The sequence below is a fragment of the Trachurus japonicus genome, chromosome 17 (assembly GCF_045865225.1).
Source record: "Trachurus japonicus isolate A0001 chromosome 17, Traja_1.0".
Lineage (NCBI taxonomy): Eukaryota > Metazoa > Chordata > Actinopteri > Carangiformes > Carangidae > Trachurus > Trachurus japonicus.
In genome coordinates, this window is record NC_140923.1 from 6,844,638 (window position 1) to 6,864,940 (window position 20,303).

The 20,303-nt window shown below is 42.2% G+C and overlaps 2 protein-coding genes across 2 annotated transcripts in view; one reads left to right on the forward strand and one right to left on the reverse strand.

Moving 5' to 3' along the window:
• Positions 1-20,303, reverse strand: part of LOC146969927 (tripartite motif-containing protein 16-like) — a 279,242-nt gene that overhangs the window by 239,241 nt on the left and 19,698 nt on the right. The gene's annotated exons all lie outside the window — the stretch shown is intronic.
• The window catches only part of LOC146969945 (receptor-type tyrosine-protein phosphatase N2-like), a 261,873-nt gene that overhangs the window by 59,771 nt on the left and 181,799 nt on the right, over positions 1-20,303 (forward strand). Inside the window, exon 10 of the mRNA XM_085805467.1 lies at positions 14,258-14,347. Within this exon, the coding sequence (XP_085661593.1) occupies positions 14,258-14,347 (90 nt within the window). The remainder of the gene's footprint in view (positions 1-14,257; positions 14,348-20,303) is intronic.

Genomic DNA, 20,303 nt, shown 5'->3' on the forward strand with positions numbered 1-20,303 from the left:
GCTCTGGTGGACAAGTTGTGACCTGCATGTTCACCACGCTATGAGATAATAACAGAACGTTACCACGTTGTTTTAGAGGGAAATTCAGAGACTGCTTGATGAAAAACTGTCCCTGAAGGCAACGCGAATCAGCGGTTTTGCATGTATTGCCCTCTAAAACAACTCTGTCTGGTAATGTTGTGTTATTATCTCATAGCGTGGTGAATGTGCAGGTCACAACTTGTCCACCAGAGCGTTGTGGAGTTGTTGGATTGTGTATTTGATGAGTTTGATGAAGGAAACCAAGAAATCCCATGAGCCTCCGTAGCGTAGCTCTGAGCATCTCGCGGCTCTGCTCCGCCGTTCTAAAAATAGCTTGCACCGACAAATAAAGGTAACGAACCTACTCCTAAGACTGGCAATGGGCCAATTTGCCAAAGTGTTGAACTATCCCTTTAAATCAACACTAAACTTTATAACCTTGGGGAAGGCACGACTCTTTGCATATTGCTTTATATTAGATTACATTAGGTTTAGCTTGGTGTATAGATTGCGATAAGCTAATTTTGACCAATATTATTGATTTCTCACTCAGGCCTCTAATATTGCTGCATGGGTTGATACTGTATCTTATTGGACGTTTAATCAATGATTAAATATTGTCCTGTTAATATATATTTTATTACGTTTGCTAAGGGTGGAATCATCATCTGTGTTGTGGAATCGATGGAGTCGTTCCTTAATTATATACAGTACAATAATCTGTCAGCCTCTCTGCGGACATTTTTTTTGTGAGTATGTGGATGAGAAGAATCGATAAGTAAACACAACACCATCTTTTCCCTGTACTCAGTTTACAGACCTGGAGCTGATGAAAACAGCATCAGAGAGGATGTAAATTAAGTTTGGGATGTTGATAATGTTACAGTTAGTGCACAAATCTGATGACATGACCACACACACATAAACACACGAGTGATAACGGCATCCCCTGCTGAGGAGATAGATACTGCAACTTTTTTTTTTTCTTGCACTGAAATTTCATAATTCAGGTTTCTGGGTTGGAGCCCTAACAAAATCAAGAAAGAAAGAAAGAAAGAAAGAAAGAAAGCAATTGAATCTGAATGCTGAAATCTTAAAATCTTAATCTTAAAAGTTACTTAATTTAATAATAATGAAGAAAAACAAAGATGTAAAAAAAAAGTCCCTTATTCATTACATGGACAGATTAGATTAGATTGGACGGTTCTGGTTGGACGGTGAATGTAATTAGTCCAGAGCTCTGAGCCGACATGTGAGTGGGTTTGTTGTTGGTATAAAGGATGAGGAGCCAGTGGAGCTCAGTCACCTCTGACATCTTGTAAATCTGAAGTGAAGGACGAACTTTCCCTCTGTGTGAATGCGCAAACACAAGCACCCAAACTAATTAATGTTAATGTGTTCATTTGTCAGATTACAACACAATCAATTTGGACAATGCACAATAACAATCAGTGTTTTCTCTAATGTAATGGGGGAGGGAAATCAGTGTTTTGGTAAGTGCCTATAATCAAGAGTGATACATATGTAAAATATATTTACGCACATATAGAAATATCTATATGCTGAGTTTCTGTTTGGTACAATATCTCATTCATCTTAAACATCTATCATTCTCATTCTTCCCATTTTGAGGCTGCAGACAGACTATGAGATGCATATACACTATATGTACAACCATATTTCTTATGAATACATGATAGAGCCCCAATTCCAAACGAAGCTGGACGCTGTGTAAAATGTAAAATAAAAACAGAATGCAATGATTTGAAAATCTTATAAACCCCACATTTTATTCTCAACAAAACATAACCAACGTATCAGACATTTAATTTAATTTAATTTAATTTAATGAAAAATATGAGTTCAAATCGAATTTGATGGTAGAAACACATCTCATTTAATTAGGTTAATTAACAGCTTCCCACCGTTTTTTGGATTGTCATATATGGAAATGTGTGTGTGTATATTTTATTCACGTATTAGGGATGGGGGGAAAAAAACGTTACAGCATAGTATTGCGATATTTTGCATGGCAATATCGTATCGATATACCGATGCCAAGTACCGATCTTTTATTATATATATTGCAAATGTGAGTTAAAAGTTAATAATTGCTTGTTCAGTCCACTAGATGGCGCTGTTGGAGGCATCGGAGAAAGAGATCTGGAAAGCAGCGTCCGCGTTTAAATCTAACATATATATATTTTAATTTTCCACATGTTAGCATTTAATTGAATTGGACTAGTATGTATTACAAAGAGTTCATACATGTTTGCTTGACAATCCCATTTTGCATCAATACTAATGACTGAAGACAAAGACAAGACAAAACAGAAAGTTTTCATTTGGAGACATTGTTTGCAGCAATTTATCGCAGCTTATTGCCATATTTATTCGCAAAAATATTGTATCGTGATAACATCGTATCCCAGTAAGACATCTGGTGATTCCCACCTCTATCAGAGAGTATTTGAGTTTCTCACACACTATGAATGAGATGAACCAGCTTTTTCATACTGAGAGTGTAGATTAAAAATGACCACGAGGACAGTGCAGGTCATCTCTCTCCTTAATGCTCCTTCACACGAGGGTTCAGATTTATTTTCATTTCACTTCTTCTGATCCTCTGTGGAAGCAGCGCCGTGTGTGATTCTGGCTCGAGGCCTCGTCCCTTTCTCTCTGTTCACGTATGGCGCCGTCACTCAGAGCGACGCAGCTGAGAAGCCGTGAACGTTATAGAGGAAAAACATGTCTGCTGTTTGATGTTGTCGTTGAGGTCACACCTAAGGCTCGATCTCTTCGTTGACTGATGGAAAGCTGTTCACGAGTCCTCCTCCGTTTCCTTGAACCTCCCACAGATCATTAACGGTATAAACGGTGGTTTTCAGAAGCTGAGTTTCAGTCGGTCGGGGGCGAAGCGTTCCTCCTCGCCCTCCTACGCTACAAAGCCGTACATCACTGCTGCTGACTTGCAATCAAACAGGTATCAGATTTAAACCAGCAGGAGCATAAAGCTTTTATGAGGAAGAGGTGTTTTGTCAGACATAGGTAGATAAATGTCAAACTGTCTGCCGTATGTTCATAAAAGCTGGTGATTTCCAGATGTAAAGTTGATCAAATTAAGATAAAAATCATAATTTAGAGGAGATGGAGGGGTATTCTTGGTAACAGTGGCTTAATTAATACCAACAGTTGCTGCCCCAACTTTCTTGTCCTATTAAAAACCACATCTAGCTGCAAACAGACCTGAAAAGAGCAAATTAAAAAGAGAACATGGGGAAAACTCACTCTTGTTTAGCTAACTAAGAGATAGCTAACAGCGAACTGTCCTCTGATTGGTCAGACCTAAACCCCAAAGAACATTTGTGTTTTTTTTCCTAAAGACTTTCATAAATGAGGGATTTCATGGTTTCCTTTTTGATAAATTTGCAAAAATATTGTAAAACCATGGCTCCACTTTAATCCTTTTAAGAATTAAATGTACAACCCAATAAAGTGTGCAGAAAGCTTTCTGAGAAGGGCCTATACTACTTTACATCTAGACAGGTCCATTTGCATTAGCCTAATTCCTTTAATATTCCACTAATTTGCAGCAGCTAATAACGAATCAGACAAACCTCAACAATGAATCAGGAAAATATTCACTGATGTGTTTTATTTCTTTGTCGCTTTAGTATAATGTGTGCTTGTATTGACTGCAGCATTACTTAACTTTTTTTATGGTCATGTTTCGGCACTTTGTTGAGGTTGGGTAAATGTCCTGGTCTTGGTTTAATACAGAAGTCCAGAGTGACTTGAAGCAGGAGGCGCTGTGATCTCTCTCTGACCTTTAACAAAGAGCTCTCGTCGCCCAAAGCCGAACCTCAGACTCAGGATGCAGAGAGCCCGGTCTCCAGTGTCAGGTGCTGCACTTTGTTACGCCCACCAACCAGCACAACAACAACCTCCTCTGGCAACGCCGTCGAGATCCACACGCAACACAGTGCTTCTTTCACACACACACACACAAAAACGAAACAAACACATACAGGTTTCAACATTTCCTCTGTAACCTGCACAACAGTCAAAGATAAAGCTTTAAAAAGACTTTGAGAAGTTTGACAGACAGTGATGAACTAAAATGAACCTAATGTTTCAACCCATTAAAACAAGTTAGACGAGCACAAACAAAACAAAAACCGAAACGAAAATTATTTGGTGGAAGCTACCGGAACGTTTCCATCTAGGATCACATGGCTCATTGGAAGATGTATGTTAAGGAAATGTATTTGCTGATCAATTGATGACTGGCAGTAGAGCAATAGTATTTTTATGATTGGACACGTCTTCGTTTCTACAAACTATTGGTAGATGCTTTAATTTACAAATGTCTCCTCAACGCCCCACATCAAGAGTTGGCAGTTGATAAAAACCTACAGATGTTCCCTGAATGTCTCAGGTATCGGTAAACTCTTAGCTGCTGCACACATCGTCATGAGCAGCAGCATCGTCATCAGCTTGGGGACACACTACACAATTTTTTTTTTGCCTGATTTTACCCACGATTCACATTTGGGCCTTGTCCGCACCAGTCGGCACTAGTTGGGTATCGGCAAGTTGGTGCAGAAATCTGTTGGTGTGTGATGGTGTACGGGTTGAAATCGGCAAGTGTGTGAGGTAAAAATGTAGGAATTTTTTGAGCCCAGTCTGGACGCAGTCGGGTAGCGTGTACTGGTTACCGACCCAACCGCAAATGAGGGGCAACCGCCATTCCAACATCCCACCAGTCCGACATAGGCCTCTAATTGTCTAAATGGCAACACTCAATTTTCTATCAAATGTCCCGTCATTCCGACAATTCTTGCCTCCTATGGTCGGAATGGCGGCATTTTTTTCTTTTTTTAAACATCCTGCCTTTCCGACAATTCCTTTAATAGCGTATTTTTTCCCAGAAAAGATTATGCACTGGTTGGGCTGAGGCAATGAAGAAAGGAGTTGGTTAAAGCAGAAGTAAGCAATCCGGTCGTTTTGGCTAACTTCCTGTCAGCCGATGGAGTCAGCAGTCCCCGCCCTCGTCCCAACGTCACCACATGCACGCGCATCCCTTGGCTGCACACACAGAGAGGACCGCCCCTTTATGCCGTTCTCTCTCCTCATTGGATAAAGGTTGTAGGATACAAGGAAAGTTTTCTCCTCGGCTTACAGCAGAGCAGAGTGACTGGCAGACCCGTTTTTCGGAACAAACACTCTATATAAGTGATTGCCGTCGGAAGATAGAACTATTTAAGACTTATATTAACACAAATATTCCGCTTACTTCTGATCAGGCGCGTAGGCAGGAGTGGGCCTGGCCGGGCCAGTGCCGCCCACACGAATCACTGGCCCGCCCGTCCACGTTTCATAAGAAGAAAAATGTAATTGATTAAATTAAATTAACTGCAGTTAATCGATCGTTTTCAATGGGAGTTGTTCTGTGAAATATAAACAAACAAAGCCGACAGATGTAGCGGATCTCTGTTTAAAACGTTGGTGCAGCGCACTGAGCACACAAGGGAGAGAGGAGGTGAAAAGAGACAATGTTACCTGTTGTAGTGTATAATACTGGACTCAGCCATGTAGCACGGTCGCTAAAACACCTAGACCAGTGAGTAGGCTATAACGAGTCAAAAAGCTGCAGACACTGATAACTGATCACTGCCTGAAGAGTTTGAATAGCCTCTAACTTCATGAACGCAGCAGCTCAAACAGACCCGCTGCTTCAGCATGGTGACGCTTTGATAAATACAGCGGATCTGCGCTGGTTTACCCGAGCTTAATTTTTAAAAAAAAGGGAAAAAAGCGCTCCTCGCGGTGGAGCGGCGTTTCCTCTACTACAGCTGATCAGCTGACATGTGGTCAAGACGCAGCAACAGACCTTTATAGTCACAGGTGCATTTTGTTTTTATATGACTTCAACCTCAAAGCTGTCTGTCCTCAGACTGTCCTGACCTGTCCCTGAACATCACACAGGGACAACATGGAGCTGCCTGTGTGATTGGTTACTGAGTTTTATTGTTTACATAGGTACAGTTAAATACAGTTTATCATCATAGTGGCAGGAAAGATCATTTGTATCAAATATTAGTGTTGGTCAAGAGCTAGTTACAAAAAAAAAGAAAAAAGAAAAAACTTGTGCAATAAAATGGTTGACAGTGATGTGCGCTAGATGAAATGCACTGTCCTGAGAAAAGATGGCCCATCCGATTTTGTACTGGCCCACCCAAAATTAAAATTCTGCCTACGCCACTGCTTCTGATCTAAGTTTAGTAAAAAAAAACAGGTAGAGACTCGACAGGCCAGAGTCTCTACCTGTTTTTTTTACCTGTTTTTACCTGTTTTTTTACCTGTTTTGATTCCAGAATAAGGAGGAGGGAGTCACCTGTTGAGTAACGCACATTTCCTTATATTGAAAGCCTTGTTGGAATGGTGGGACGGGGGCATGTCGGAATAGCGGTATGTCGGAATGGGATGACAGCATGTAACCACCACAAACACGTGGCCCACAACCAATGAAAAAGAGGAGGTGGGACAAATGAAATGGCGTCTGAACTCGATGTCAACTCCTCAACAACTTGATCCACCCGTTTTTTTCTTTTTAATGGATTTTCCCGCAGCAGATAGCTGCACAAACAACAGCAGCAGCGAGCCGTATGTCGTCCATGTTTTAATACTTTGTAGACTGTGTTGACGTGGTTGCCTAGCATTAGCGTTAACGGGTGGAAACACTTCCGCTAACAGGCGGTTAGCATGTGGTTAGCCGCTGCATGTTGTTGGCAGGAGGCTGATGAAGTGAGTTCCAGTTAACTCAACCACATATGTAGAAATTACTACACATCTACACTCCTTAAACTGTATATGGTTGCCTAGCAACAGCGTTAACGGCTGGAATCACTTCCGCTAACAGGCAGTTAGCATGTGGTTAGCCGCCGAATGTTGTTGGCAGAAGGCTGATGAAGTGAGTTCAAGTTAACTCAACCATGTAGAAATGACTACACATCTACACTCCTTTCACACTTCCGCGAGAGTTTGGTGCGTTCAGTTGGTTTGACAAATAAAACAAAAGAAACGTCTCCACATGTTTGAGCCTGGTGGGAAAAAAACCCTCAGTCAGCAGAAGCTCTGGTTTGACAGGAAGTGACACAGCAGTTCTGACAGACACCGAGGTATAACTCCAGTAACTCCATGAAACGGGCCGAGGAGCTGCTCGGCTCTGATCACAGGTGAACTGAAAGGTTTGAGATGTCCACGGTCGCTCCTGCACAGCAGATGTCAGTCTCAGTCTTCGGTGTCAGCTCAGCAGATTCCTAACCCCCCTTCGCTGCAACTCTTCAAAGCGTCTCTTGACATTTTCTGGCGACACCGCCGAACTTCAAAAAGAACAGCAGCGCCGTCCTTGACAGCTCACAATGTGTCGAACCTCTCCTCGAGAGCGCGAAGTGCAGCGTCAACCACAACGTTGGAAGAATTACCACTTCAAGACTTTGTAACCAGAGAGAAAGAGACTCTTCATCGGCCTCATTGTGAGACAGAGCTTCCTCAGTACGAGAGTGCTGTCGATTAAAAGCCTTTACTGTGTCAAAGACACTGACACCGCGGTTTACAGACGCCTCTGGCTGCAGTGAAGGTCACACGGACACGTTTACCCTTTTGACCCGGGTCAGATTGTCAGGTTGAATCTCAGACCTGCAGCCTATTATAACTATTATATTAACCAATAAACAAAACTATTTTGGACTATGATATTTTTTTATTTGTAATTAGAAATTAAAAGAACAACTTGTTTGGCTCTGGACAAAGTAGCTAACCAGGGGTTCCCAGACTTTTCCATAAGGCTTCCTGAATAGTATTAGCTTCTGGTCGGGGGCCCCTTTACAATCCCACCGACAATACTATGAAATATGTTAAGAAACATCAACTTTTGAATTTATTTTCTAATGCAATAATTAGTTCATCTGTTTATATTTGTTTTCTATTGATAGGCACTGTCTTAATAAATGTTTTGACATTACAGAAGCTTATTGAAACGATGCCGCGGCAAATACGTGTCCTAATCAAAGCTCTTTTTTTGGACGGACAGTAGGGGTGGGAGAAAAAATCGATTCACATAAATATTGCGATATCTTTTTTGACGATTTTTAAATCGATGTTTTTTTTTTTAAAAATCGATTTTTTATTTTATTTTATTATTATTTTTTTTAATATTGTGCAATGTGCATTTGTTAGCCTTTTTTACATACAGAGAGTACAGGTTTTGAAAAGGGTTTAAATTCACTTTATAATGGAGTATGTTAATTTATAGGCTCCTACAGTATTTGTGTGCAGATAAATGTTAAAAATGCAGACTAAAAATCGAGAGAATCGGCAATATTGTAGAATCGCAATTTAAATCGAATCGCCATCCAAAAAATCGTAGAAGAATCTAATCGGGATAAAAGCATATCGTCCCAGCCCTAACGGACAGTGTATTATAAATTTCATTTTATTATAGTGCTCAAAAATTACAATTCGATTTCATTTTGTTATTTGCTTTTTTTTTTTTCCTCATGTGGCCCCCACTTTGAAAACCACTGGTCGAAACCACAAACTCGCACGATATGGAGTTTATATGGATAATTGCACACAGATGAATGAAGTGCACCGTGGTGAGATAAATCTGACTGTAGGTGTGACAGGTGCGACAGGTGCAACACGACTGATTGGATCCAAACTTGTGACATTCTGGCGCCGTGGCCGAGGTGGAGGCAGATAACAGGAACATACCGGCGGTTTCAGCGCATCACCTCCTCCTGTGGCCTGGGGAGAGGAGGGGGAGGAGGAGGAGGAGGAGGAAGAAGACAGTGTGATTCATCACAGCTGGAGGAAAACACCTGCTCCCCAACACACACTCACACCCAGCCGCTCAGACACAGCATTTATTTCTTTTTGCCACTCTTTAACCCGGCAACCTTTAAGTGCTTTTTTCCTCCATGTTTTCTCCCACACACCGACATGAATCATGATGCACATTACTGTTGTGATCTGCATCTACAAAAACTAATATTCCAAAATCTCTCTCTCTCTCTCAAAAAAACAAACAAAAAACAAACAAACCATCAGCTAAACTAGATTCAGTTTTTAATGCATTTCACTTTCTAATTAGCTTAATTGATAAAGGGGGCGTACAGGGTAATTGGGAGAGAGAGAGAGAGAAAAAAAGGTGTTGTTATTTTGTTTTGTAATCCCAGAAGTGAATAATAGCCTATAATCATGTAATTTCTCAAACAACATTTACCCACGATCCCTCTGGATTTGTTGCCTCCCTGTGAACCTTTTAGACTCGTTGTAATCCTTCGGTTTTAATTTGTGAAATTGTAAATTAATATAGAAACAAGGAAAAAGTGCTCTCTCTATAAACTGGTGTCATATTTGTTCCTGGTTTACCTTCTACACCCTGAATGTGACTGTATTTCCTAGAAAAGTCTCCAGCTGTGACACGTTGGTAATGTGACAATGAAGCATCTGCAGAATCACATGCTCACATCTGTTTGAAATCACTGCACATCCGCCTGGTTTTTATTTTTTATGGATGGCAGTTTTTTAATGAGCCGAATCTCACCGGTGGCAGGGTTGTTGAGTGGATTTAGGTGTGACAGCGTTTCTCCCTCTCCGGCCGTGTGTTTGCCGAGCGGCTCGGTGCGGAAGGGATCGCTGCAGAAGCCCCGAGGGCAGGAGATGTCTGGATGTAATCGTGCTTCTTTTTGTTCGTTGAACCCTGTGGCTTTCCTATTACTACATCCCACAATCCTCTCCTCAGGCAGGAACCACATTCATGCTCACGACAGTCTGCAGTAAACTGTCAGGTCTTCTCTCCAGGAGATACGCCGGGTAGTTCATCAAACACTTGAAACAATAAGTGGAAAACACAGAAAAATATAATGAAAGTTGGTGGTTTGGTTTATGAAGCACCTTAAAACACCTCAGATTAAAGGGCAACTATGAAAGTCCGGTCGCTTTTCTGCTGTTTTATGCATTTGTTTTCAACGAATCCGGTGAGAAATCAATCCATGGAGCGGTGGATAACGTTATTTATCATCTACCATGTTACCATGTGTATATCTGTGTAGTCTTATCTGTCATAAACAAGAGATTACAGGTTACGGGGTGCGTTACGTTTGTGTGGCGGTGCCGCAGAGACTAGAGCTGGGACACCGGGTCGGAGGCCGCGTTCAGACTGCCAGCCAAAATCCGATTTTTAACCAATCCAGGTTAGAAACGGATGGCTCTTTTTGAAGTCTGAACAGTCACAAATCGCATGAAATCCGATTTTTGCAAACTGGATCGAAACCACCTTTGGGAGGTAGTTTCTTTTTTATTTTTTAAGTATATTTTTTGGGCTTTTTCGCCTTTAATGGACAGGAGAGTTGAGAGAGACAGGAAATGGGAGGCTCTACCAACTGAGCTAAACACCGACCCCGGGAGGTAGTTTCAAATCGCATTTGGACAGATGTGTCTCAGTCTGAACAGCTCCAAACACTCGGTTTTGACTGTCCGTGATGTCACTCTACGCCGCGCCAGACCGCCCTCTGACCGTCGTTTGACCGCCCTTTGACCGCCCGACTACTTCAAGTTGTGGAGATATCAACGGAATGGAGCAGTCAATGGAAGATGTCGAAAACATCCGTCCTTGGAAAGAGGACGAAACAAAATGCCTCATTAATCTGTGTGGAGACGGCTCATGGATGGCTCCGTTGTTGTTGTTCTTGTCGCTGTCGCAATTATATGACATCACACAATACACGCGCTGGAGGACGCCTCCGCTCCGACGTCGTTGCTACAGCAACCTGTCAGATCTTACACGCTTCTTTACAAGGTTGGATTTCAGCCAAGAGATGCTAGGTGGAAGGCAGAGAGCCTCCATTCCTCCATTCCTCTATTCTACAAGTCATTGATTTAACCAGCACTAGGACTCTGGAGCTGGTTAATTAAGGTGAAAATGTAGCAAAAGTTAAAGTAAAAATCCTGCATAGTTCTTCTTTAATGTGTGGAGGTTCCCACTCAGCCGTTCTGCATCCAGGCTTCTGGTTTGATGTTTTGTAGGAGCTTCAGGTGCTGGTGTTCTGGTTGGGTATGTAGGTTGTTTTCCTGCTTTACATTGGCGCAGACTCCAGAGGCGGTGCAGGCGTTTTGTTCTGTCAGCAGCTGTCCTCCTTACAGCCACAACGTGTTTGAGCCGAACGACACAGAAGAACGCCGGATGAGACTCATCAGAACCTGCTCTCGGTGTGAAAATCCCGCTGTTGCATGCTGTCGTATCACAAACCGACGCGCCGCACGCCGCGGCGCCGAGGCAGACGCCGCTGTGAGGTCCGCGGCGCAGCGATCAGCTATCAGCCCTCAGGATCGGGCCTGCAGGCAGCCAGACTGATCGCTGGTGTCAGATCTGAAGCAGCTGCTCGGCACCGCGGAGGGCCGACTCACACTGTGGGCTGTCGAGGCGGCTGTCTGCTCTCCAGGCTCAGGAAGTGGGAGAAGAGAAATCGCTGGCTGTCAGGAACTCTTCACACATAGACGATCCTCCTTTCTGTTTCATATTAACCGTGATTGAACCGAGGAGTCAGAAACCTTTGGATCTGAAGCTCAGTCGGTTTTGTTTTAATCTAAGGTTTCATTGATCCGGCTCCTTCTTTCTCACCTGAATGTTTCATGAATGTACTAAGAGATTCAGAGGAGGAAGCACAGTTGTTGACTGGCTGCTCATCTAATATCTAATAATCACGGTGCGTTCACTGCCCCCCGTGGTCGCCTCAGTGTGTCATTTTGAATGTGACAAGGGGAGCAGCCAAAACAAAAATGTCGCAAATTTAAAGGACAATTCCGGGCAAATTCAACTCGGGGCTGTATTTTCCAAACATTTTAGGTCTAAAAGAAGGAATCTGAAGATTTTCAGTTTAATTGCTCCTGTTTTGCGGTAGTTGTGTCTGTCCCCGCATCACCACGGCAGCGATGAATGGGAGCGGATGCAAGTTCTGCTGCTTAGGCTGTTTACATCCCTCAAAGCCGTAATTTTTTTCCACGGATAGCGTCAGGTGGCTGCTCAAACATGCACCCAGAAGTTTATTTACTTCAAGCAAGCCGGATGTAAACAGCCTAAGCAGCGGAACTTCAATCCGCTCCCATTCATCTCTGCCGTGGCGATGCGGGGACAGACACAACTACCGCAAAACAGGAGCAATTAAACTGAAAATCTTCAGATTCCTTCTTTTAGACCTAAAATGTTAGGAAAATACAGCCCAGAGTTGAATTTGCCCGGAATTGTCCTTTAAGCTAAAAATCCTGCATAGTTCCACTTTAACCTGCTGAAACAACACGTATCGCCACCTAGTGTTGAGGAGGTGGACATGCTTCTGTCAACATAAGCTGAATGTCAGTTTGTCCAAATTACTAGAAAAAAAAAACGACAAACACCGGTGATGCGTTTGATGTCATGTCGTTAAATATTGTACATCTTAAAAATGAAGAAAGTGTGACGTTCCTGTTTCCTCTCACTCAGAGCGACGCTCGGTGTTGATGAAGATGTTGTTGTGCGTCTCCTCTCTGCATTTGAATTCAGTGGAGGGAGCTGAGGTCAGACGAGTCCACAGCAGGACAGGAAGCAATTAGTGTGGAGTTTGAATATTGAGTTTAATTGCGGACTACACACACACACACACACACACAGTAGCTGCCCCCATGCACATATTGAGTGGTTTTTAATTGGCTACTTAATTTGTTATTCCTCTTTTTCTCGTCACTTTCAGTTTCATGTGAGTTTTTCTACATCTTAGTCGTTACTGACGTGAGCGGGGTAAACAGGATGTTGGTCTCTTCTTGCATCACAGTTTTTGGACGTTTGTACAACAGAGGGAAACATTTGAGGAATGATGGTGGACAGAAAGAGACGGGAAAAGATACAATACATGAATCAGGACTGTCTGAACTCTGCTACACTCACTTTCCTTAAAGGAATAGTTCAACATTTTGGCAAATTGGCCCATTGCCATAATCCCTATAGTCATAGCAGTAGGTTTGTTACCTTTATTTGTCGGTTCAAGCTGTTTTTAGAACGGCAGGGCAGAGCCGTGAGCTGCTCAGAGCTACGCTACGGAGGCTAAAACTCATCAAATACACAATCCAACAACTCCAAAACGCTCTGGTGGACAAGTTGTGACCTGCACATTCACCACACTATGAGATAATAACACAACGTTACCAGACAGAGTTGTTTTAGAGGGAAATTCATGCAAAACCGCTGATGCGCGTTGCCTTCAGGGACAGTTTTTCATCAAGCAGTCTCTGCATTTCCCTCTAAAACAACTCTGTCTGGTAACGTTGTATTATTATCTCATAGCGTGGTGAATGTGCAGGTCACAACTTGTCCACCAGAGCATTTTGGAGTTGTTGGATTGTGTATTTGATGAGTTTGATGAGGGAAACCAAGAAATCCCATGAGCCTCCGTAGTGTAGCTCTGAGCAGCTCACGGCTCTGCTCCGGCGTTCTAAAAACAGCTTGCACCGACAATTAAAGGTAACAAACCTACTGCTATGACTATAGGGATTATGGCAATAGGCCAGTTTGCCAAAATGTTGAACTATCCCTTTAACAAGACTCTTTGAATAGTGAAATAAGTGATTGCATAACATCTTTAAAATACTCCAGCTCTGTTTGGTGTTTCAGAGGAAACCTGTTGCAGGACTGGAGGCTCAGGTTTTATATCTGCTGCTCATTTCATTATTATCACGACTCCTCAGGTTAGAGAAGAGTTAAAGCGTAAAATCTGCCTTTTTTTTCTTCTTCTGTGTATCGTTTGGTTTGGTTTTGTAACTGGGTTCAGTTCACATATTTGACATCACCCAGAAGTGTCCAGAAATACAGTATATAGTATGTAGTCTCCAGCTGTCAGAATAAAAAAGGAGAGTAGGAGTAAACTCTGCAGACAAACACATTTGACTCGGTTGACTCAGTCAGATACTGAGTTTTAGTTGCATGAATGAATAAACTGATTATTTCTCTCTGTTTGCTGCACTTTTCATGGTATATTCCAATAGTTATAATGGAAATATTATAGACAAGACAATAACATCAGATATAGAGCACATTTCAATCTGTTGTTGAATATGATACAGTACATAAATATGATTTGACTTTGATTTCTTCCATTAATCACTGTTCTCTTTTTTTTCTTCTCCTCTCCGTCCTCAGTGGGCTCCAGACAGACGAGGGGATCCGCCTGATGGAGATCCTGGCTCGCATGTCCAAAATCCAGATGTCCGACCTCGACCCTAATCTCTTGTACGTTTACGTTTTATCTCTCTGTCTCACACACACAAACACACACACTAACACACACACTCAGTTCCCCCTCCTCCCACCCGTGTTAATGCTGTTTGTTCTCACTGAGTGAACATCTAACCCTGAACCTCTCTAGGTAAAAACAAAACAAAACAACAACCATTAATTTGTCTAATTATCTGGTGGATGATAATCAGAACCACAATCCTGCACATTAACTGTGTTGACTGCTATGAACCGTCTGTCGCTGCAGCTACTGCACTGTATCTGTAACCTACTGACAACAGAGCCAGCACTCCAGAAGTGACGTGTTTGCATTTGACCATCAGAGCATCGTCTCATTGGAGTAAATGTCGAACATCTTTCACCACGTTCAACCACAGACACAGCTCGTTCAAAAAACACAGGGTGCAAAAGTTAGTTTTGATAAGTAGCCTACTGTTTAATGAACCTTAGACCAAATCATAATCCAAAATGAACTCCGGAAGTGCAGACGTCTACTCGTTCTTCTGTTTTGTTTTTTGTTTCATTTCATCTTCACTAATTCAGTCCTAAAAAATGTAGGATCAGCCATGGTCATAGTAAAACAAAAATATATATACACTACTCACAAAACGTTATGGATATTTGACAAGAATATCCCTGTAAAACGTTCCTGCTACAGTGATTTTCTATCATGAAAGCCTTTTAAGTAGAAGGACGCAATGGTAATTTCTTGAACTCAGACAAAAGCTAACAACAGTGGTGGCTATAGCAACAAAAATCTCAACATGGACAAGTGTTTTATAGAAATAACAATCTACTGAAAAGAAACACCAGCTTTGAAAATGCAGAAAACTTCACTTTGCAGATGTTCCACCCACATCTGTGATAGATTGATTCTGTATTTTAAATGAACCGACTGTACTGTATGGAAGCTACAAAGCTGATGCTTCCATTCAACAGTGTGTAATCTCTGTGAATGATGTAACATCCACACACCTGGAGAAACAGGGTGGTGGGTGGTGGGTGGGGGGGCGTCATCACTTTAAAAACAAGTGGGAACAAGATGTTTAAGGTTTAGGAAACGTCAGGAAGATCAATAAATTGCGAGCGGAGGGATTTTCTTCTAGTGACACTTCCCAGAGGCGTTTGAATTTGTGAAAATCTTCATCCAGAAAATTAACTGTGATGGTGGAAAATCCCAAGAAAGGTTCAGTCTGTGTGTTTGGATCCCAAACGTGGTGTCAAGAAGCAGATGAGTTCTCCAAATGTAAGCTCACTGGCAGTGTGTTAGGTAAAGTTAAGTAAGTAAAAGCATTTAAATGCACATAACGTCCTTCTAAAACTCCCTTTGCCCTGTAACTGAACAGCCCCTCTGGACACGCAGCGCTGCCAACTGTCAGACGGCCAAACAGCCAGACTCAGAATTACATTAGCAAAAAAAAAAGCTTAAAAGTTCTTCACTGTAACATTTTCATCAAAACGTCTCCAGACGCCGGAGCAGAGGCGTGCGGATGACTCACGACGATAGTGCGCTTTACGTTTCTCGACGACAACGGACGCTTTTCTCACCTGGAGGCTGGAGTGGGCGAGCATCACACACCGAGACGTGGTTCAGACTTCCCTCCTCTCCCTCCCCAGGGCGTCGGAGCAGCGAGGGCAAACCGATGCGATCAAAACACAGAAACACAGAAACAGAGAGATCAGATCGTTCCGGCGGCTCAGGACGTTAAAATCAGAGGAGAAAGAAAACTCTTCACCCTCACCGAGTGGGAATCCAAGGACGTCGTCTTATTTTCATTCTGTCGACGTGTTCTGCTGCTCTGGTGGAGGTGGAGGAGGTGGTGGGGGGTTATTGACATGTTGGAGTCGAGCCGCCGCTGAATGCAATCATTTATTAATGAGACTGAACTCTGCCTGAACCCCTCCTCTCTTTCTCACTCTGTTATTATCTGTTTCTCTCAGTCCATCTCTTCCTCCTCAGTTTCTTCTTCCTCTTTCCTCTCTAACCTCCTCCTCCCTCTGTTTCTCCGTCTTGTCGTCCAAGTTATTATTTCAACACCGGTGACTTTGCAGAGGCCTGTGAACATTTTCAATGCGGCTGCTGCAGAGGTCTGCAGGCTGGGGGTTATAGTCGGTGTATGTGTCAATCAAAGCATGACAAAAGATTAATGGAATAGGAAATCGTTTATCTTAACTAATATTTAAACCTTTTGTGAGTCACAATCATATTATAGAAGTTAAATGTTCCATATTTTATACTTATCATGTGTTGATCCATAAGAAAATGTATTTGTGGTTTAAAGAACCAAAAACCATCTGAGTGTAGTAGTTTAGTTTGCTCTGGAGCTCCAGTAACAACAGGTCGGTGTCAGCCAATCAGAAGAGAGGAGAAGGCTCTGAGTCTCTCGTCTGATTGGCTGACTAGTTTCTGACTGATCCAATGAAAAAAAATAGAGCAGATTTCAGAATAAAACACTCAGAGAAACCAAATCTGCAAAGTCTTTGATGATGGTGGGTCCAAGTGGTGGTGAGGGGGCGGGGCTTAGTTGTGACATCACAAAGTGACAGGAAGTCCTGACGGCTGGTTTTAAAGCTCAGTTTTCTGAATACAGGCTGTGTGCATTTCTCTGTGGACTGAGGCTTTGATACTTTCACAGTATTAATATAGAACCTAGAGCTGCTTTATAATCACACTACACATGGACATCTACCTTTATACTGTATGGAGCTTTAATACAAACATCTACCTTTATACTGTATGGAGCTTTAACACAAACATCTACCTTTATACTGTATGGAGCTTTAACACAAACATCTACCTTTATACTGTATGGAGCTTTAACACAAACATCTACCTTTATACTGTATGGAGCTTTAACACAAACATCTACCTTTATACTGTATGGAGCTTTAACACAAACATCTACCTTTATACTGTATGGAGCTTTAACACAAACATCCACCTTTGTACTGTATGGACTGGAGCTTTAACACAAAAGTGTTTTTTAGCTTTAGTGCTCCGGCCAAAACTGGATGATGCTGAAGTCTTGAAGTAAAGTTGACTGCGTTTTATCTTACACAGACACACACACACACCACCACCACAGCCCATAATGTTAGTCTTAACAGCACTTTGAAATTGCCAGGAAGCCAATCAAACCCATGAAATGGAACATCACAGCATCTCGGTCCGTCTTCCCCCTCCAGCTGTTTCGGTCTCTTTATAAACGAACCACAGAAACAGGTTCTTTTTCCTCTTTAGTTGTTGTTGTTTTCAAATTATCTTTCTTTTTTTTCCAATTAACTCTCCTCCGTGGCCGACACTCTGACCGCTGTCACGCACCCACTCATCCAGCTACCAGCCCCTTTTCTCTTTAGATGAGCACAGGAAAACATGTTTCATGTAAGACCACGACAGATGATGACAAGTATTAACTAAATGATTATTAACCTGGTGATGTCAGAGCAGCTGCTGCAACATTTACACTGTCACAGTTTTATTTGATCTGATGCTTGTTCCAATTTTAAAAAACTAAATTCAATTGAATTTGTATACTGACAGAAGTGGAGTTAACATGGAAGCAAAAATAAGTCACAAGTTTGTATTTGTAAATATCGTACTGTAAGCAAGTTATAGAACAGTAATCATTATGTTCTTCATACATTTCCAAAAAGGAGAGAGAAGAAGCAAAGCCTATTTAATCCACCCCTTCTCCATAAATTAAAAATAAATCGTTTATCCAGCTTTCTTAATTATCTACTGTTGCATTGTTTACAATAGAAGAAAGAGAAAAAGAGAAGGTAAAGTCCAAAAAAAAAGAAAAGGGCCTGTGTTTGGACATTGCTATAATCCATCATTAGCAACAGGTGATCTAAGCCGTATAGAAACTGGTCTATCGGTGCGGTTGCATATCTGAACGTATTCTTGATGTTGCATTCACGTGAAATCGGGCAGACGTCAGACAGACAACAGACGCTGCATGTAACAGGATAAACAAGCGTCTATGTAAACAAGTGGTCCGCCAGCACGAGGCAAAACAGCGTCGCCCGCTTATGTATTTCTAAAGACTGGTAACAACTCATTCTAAGGTACCAGAAAGCTTTCATTTGTATGTGGGTGTGATTCGACTTCAGTGAAATACGTATTTATGAAAGACATTTGATTTTTGCTAATAAAAAGCCGAATAAGTTACACACTGGGGCTTTAAAGACATAGAGACGCCCCACACTTTACTGGTGCAACGACTTTTTTCATCTGTGTAAAAACCAAAACAACAAAAATATCAAACTCTAACATGAGTAACACAATGTAACATTGGAACTTTTTATTTATTTATACCGCAACATTAACTCGTCATAGTTGTTAAAATAGTAACTGCAGGTTTAGTGTAGTAGAAGTATAGGAGTATGTGGACTGAGGCGCTGCAGCGGTGAGAACATGTCACAATGAGGCTTTAAAGTGCAGAGTGCAGCTCCCACAATGCAACGCTTCAGCTACAGAAACAGAAACTGTGGACGTTGATGGAACAGCTCACAGAAGAAAATTGTGTTTTTCATTGTGTTTTTATCAAGTATTGGTCTGTTCAGTGAGGACGATGATGTGATGCAGGTTGAAACCTCCTGATTGAATGCTGTGTGTGTGTGTGTGTGTGTGAGAGGTTTCCCTGCAGTAAATAAAGCAGCTCTTAAACTGAAACTGAAATAAGAGGCAGCTAAAGAATCGTGTGGACATTCATGGTTTGGTGAATGTGGGGATTGGGTGGTTTTGGGGTGGTATGATTCTCACACACACACACACACTCATATACATACCTTCACACACACACACACACACACACACACACACACACACACATACACTCTCTTCTCTCTCTCTGTTTTCCCGCCCCGGCCTCGTTGTTCTGGCGGCTCCTCGCCGTGCGGCTCCAGTCCCTGGGTGGCCTCCACTGTTCTGCTCTTCTAATGCACCTTTTGTCTTTGTCTGTGCTCTACACTGGGAGGAGTGATGGATCGGAGGCAGAGAGAGTGACAGATAGAGAGAGAGGGAGAGAGGGAGAGGGAGAGAGAGAAGGAGAAAGCCGGTTGGTCTCCTTTGTTGCGAGCGCGGTGAAAGCCCAGCAGGGGGAGCCGCCTTGACAATTTGTCAGCGACGCCACGCTTATTCTCCGAGGGGCCGCCCGGCTCTGAGGCTCTGAGGCGGTGACAGTCACCTTCACTGCAAGAGCTGAAGCCAGAGACAAAGGCTTTAGATTGACTCTGGTGCCCGATTTACCCAGCATGCATCTTGCTCTTTACCGCCCTGCTCCTCTGACACTGTTTCCCTCCTTTAACCTGCTCAAAACAACAACATCAAAAAGAAAAAAGGTTCTAACTCACATTGTGATGACGTTTAGAAAATGAAGAGTCAATTCAACCCATTTGAAAGCAGAAATAGAAGATTTATTTGCCCTCAGATTGAATTGAATTGTTTAGTTAGATTTTTTAAGCTTCAAATAAACTTTATCCAGATCCAGATGTTATCAGGTTGTCACATCAGGAACCACGAAGTGACACTCCAGCAGATTTAGTCTCTTAGCACCGGTTCAACTGGATTTGTATTTTATTTCATCAGCATCAGAAACATCAGTGATTGACAGAGGCGGATTGAGGAGCCAAACATTTTACTCAAGGAATAATATTGTTACTTTAGAATAATATTACTCAAGTAAAAGTAAAAACTGAAACCTGAGTATAAGCCGTACCAGCTAAATTTTAAAAGAAAATACATATATAGGCCGCACTTGAATATAAGCCGCAGGTTTTCATGTTGTAACATGAGATATTTACACAGAAAGACAGTAGGGAACTGTGCAAGTCCGGTCGTTCTTTCTGCTGTTTCGGTTACGCTCCTCTCGCCCATGTGCATCTGTTTACAACGAAGCCGGTGAAAAATCAATAATTGTAGCGGTGGATAACGTTACATGACATATAC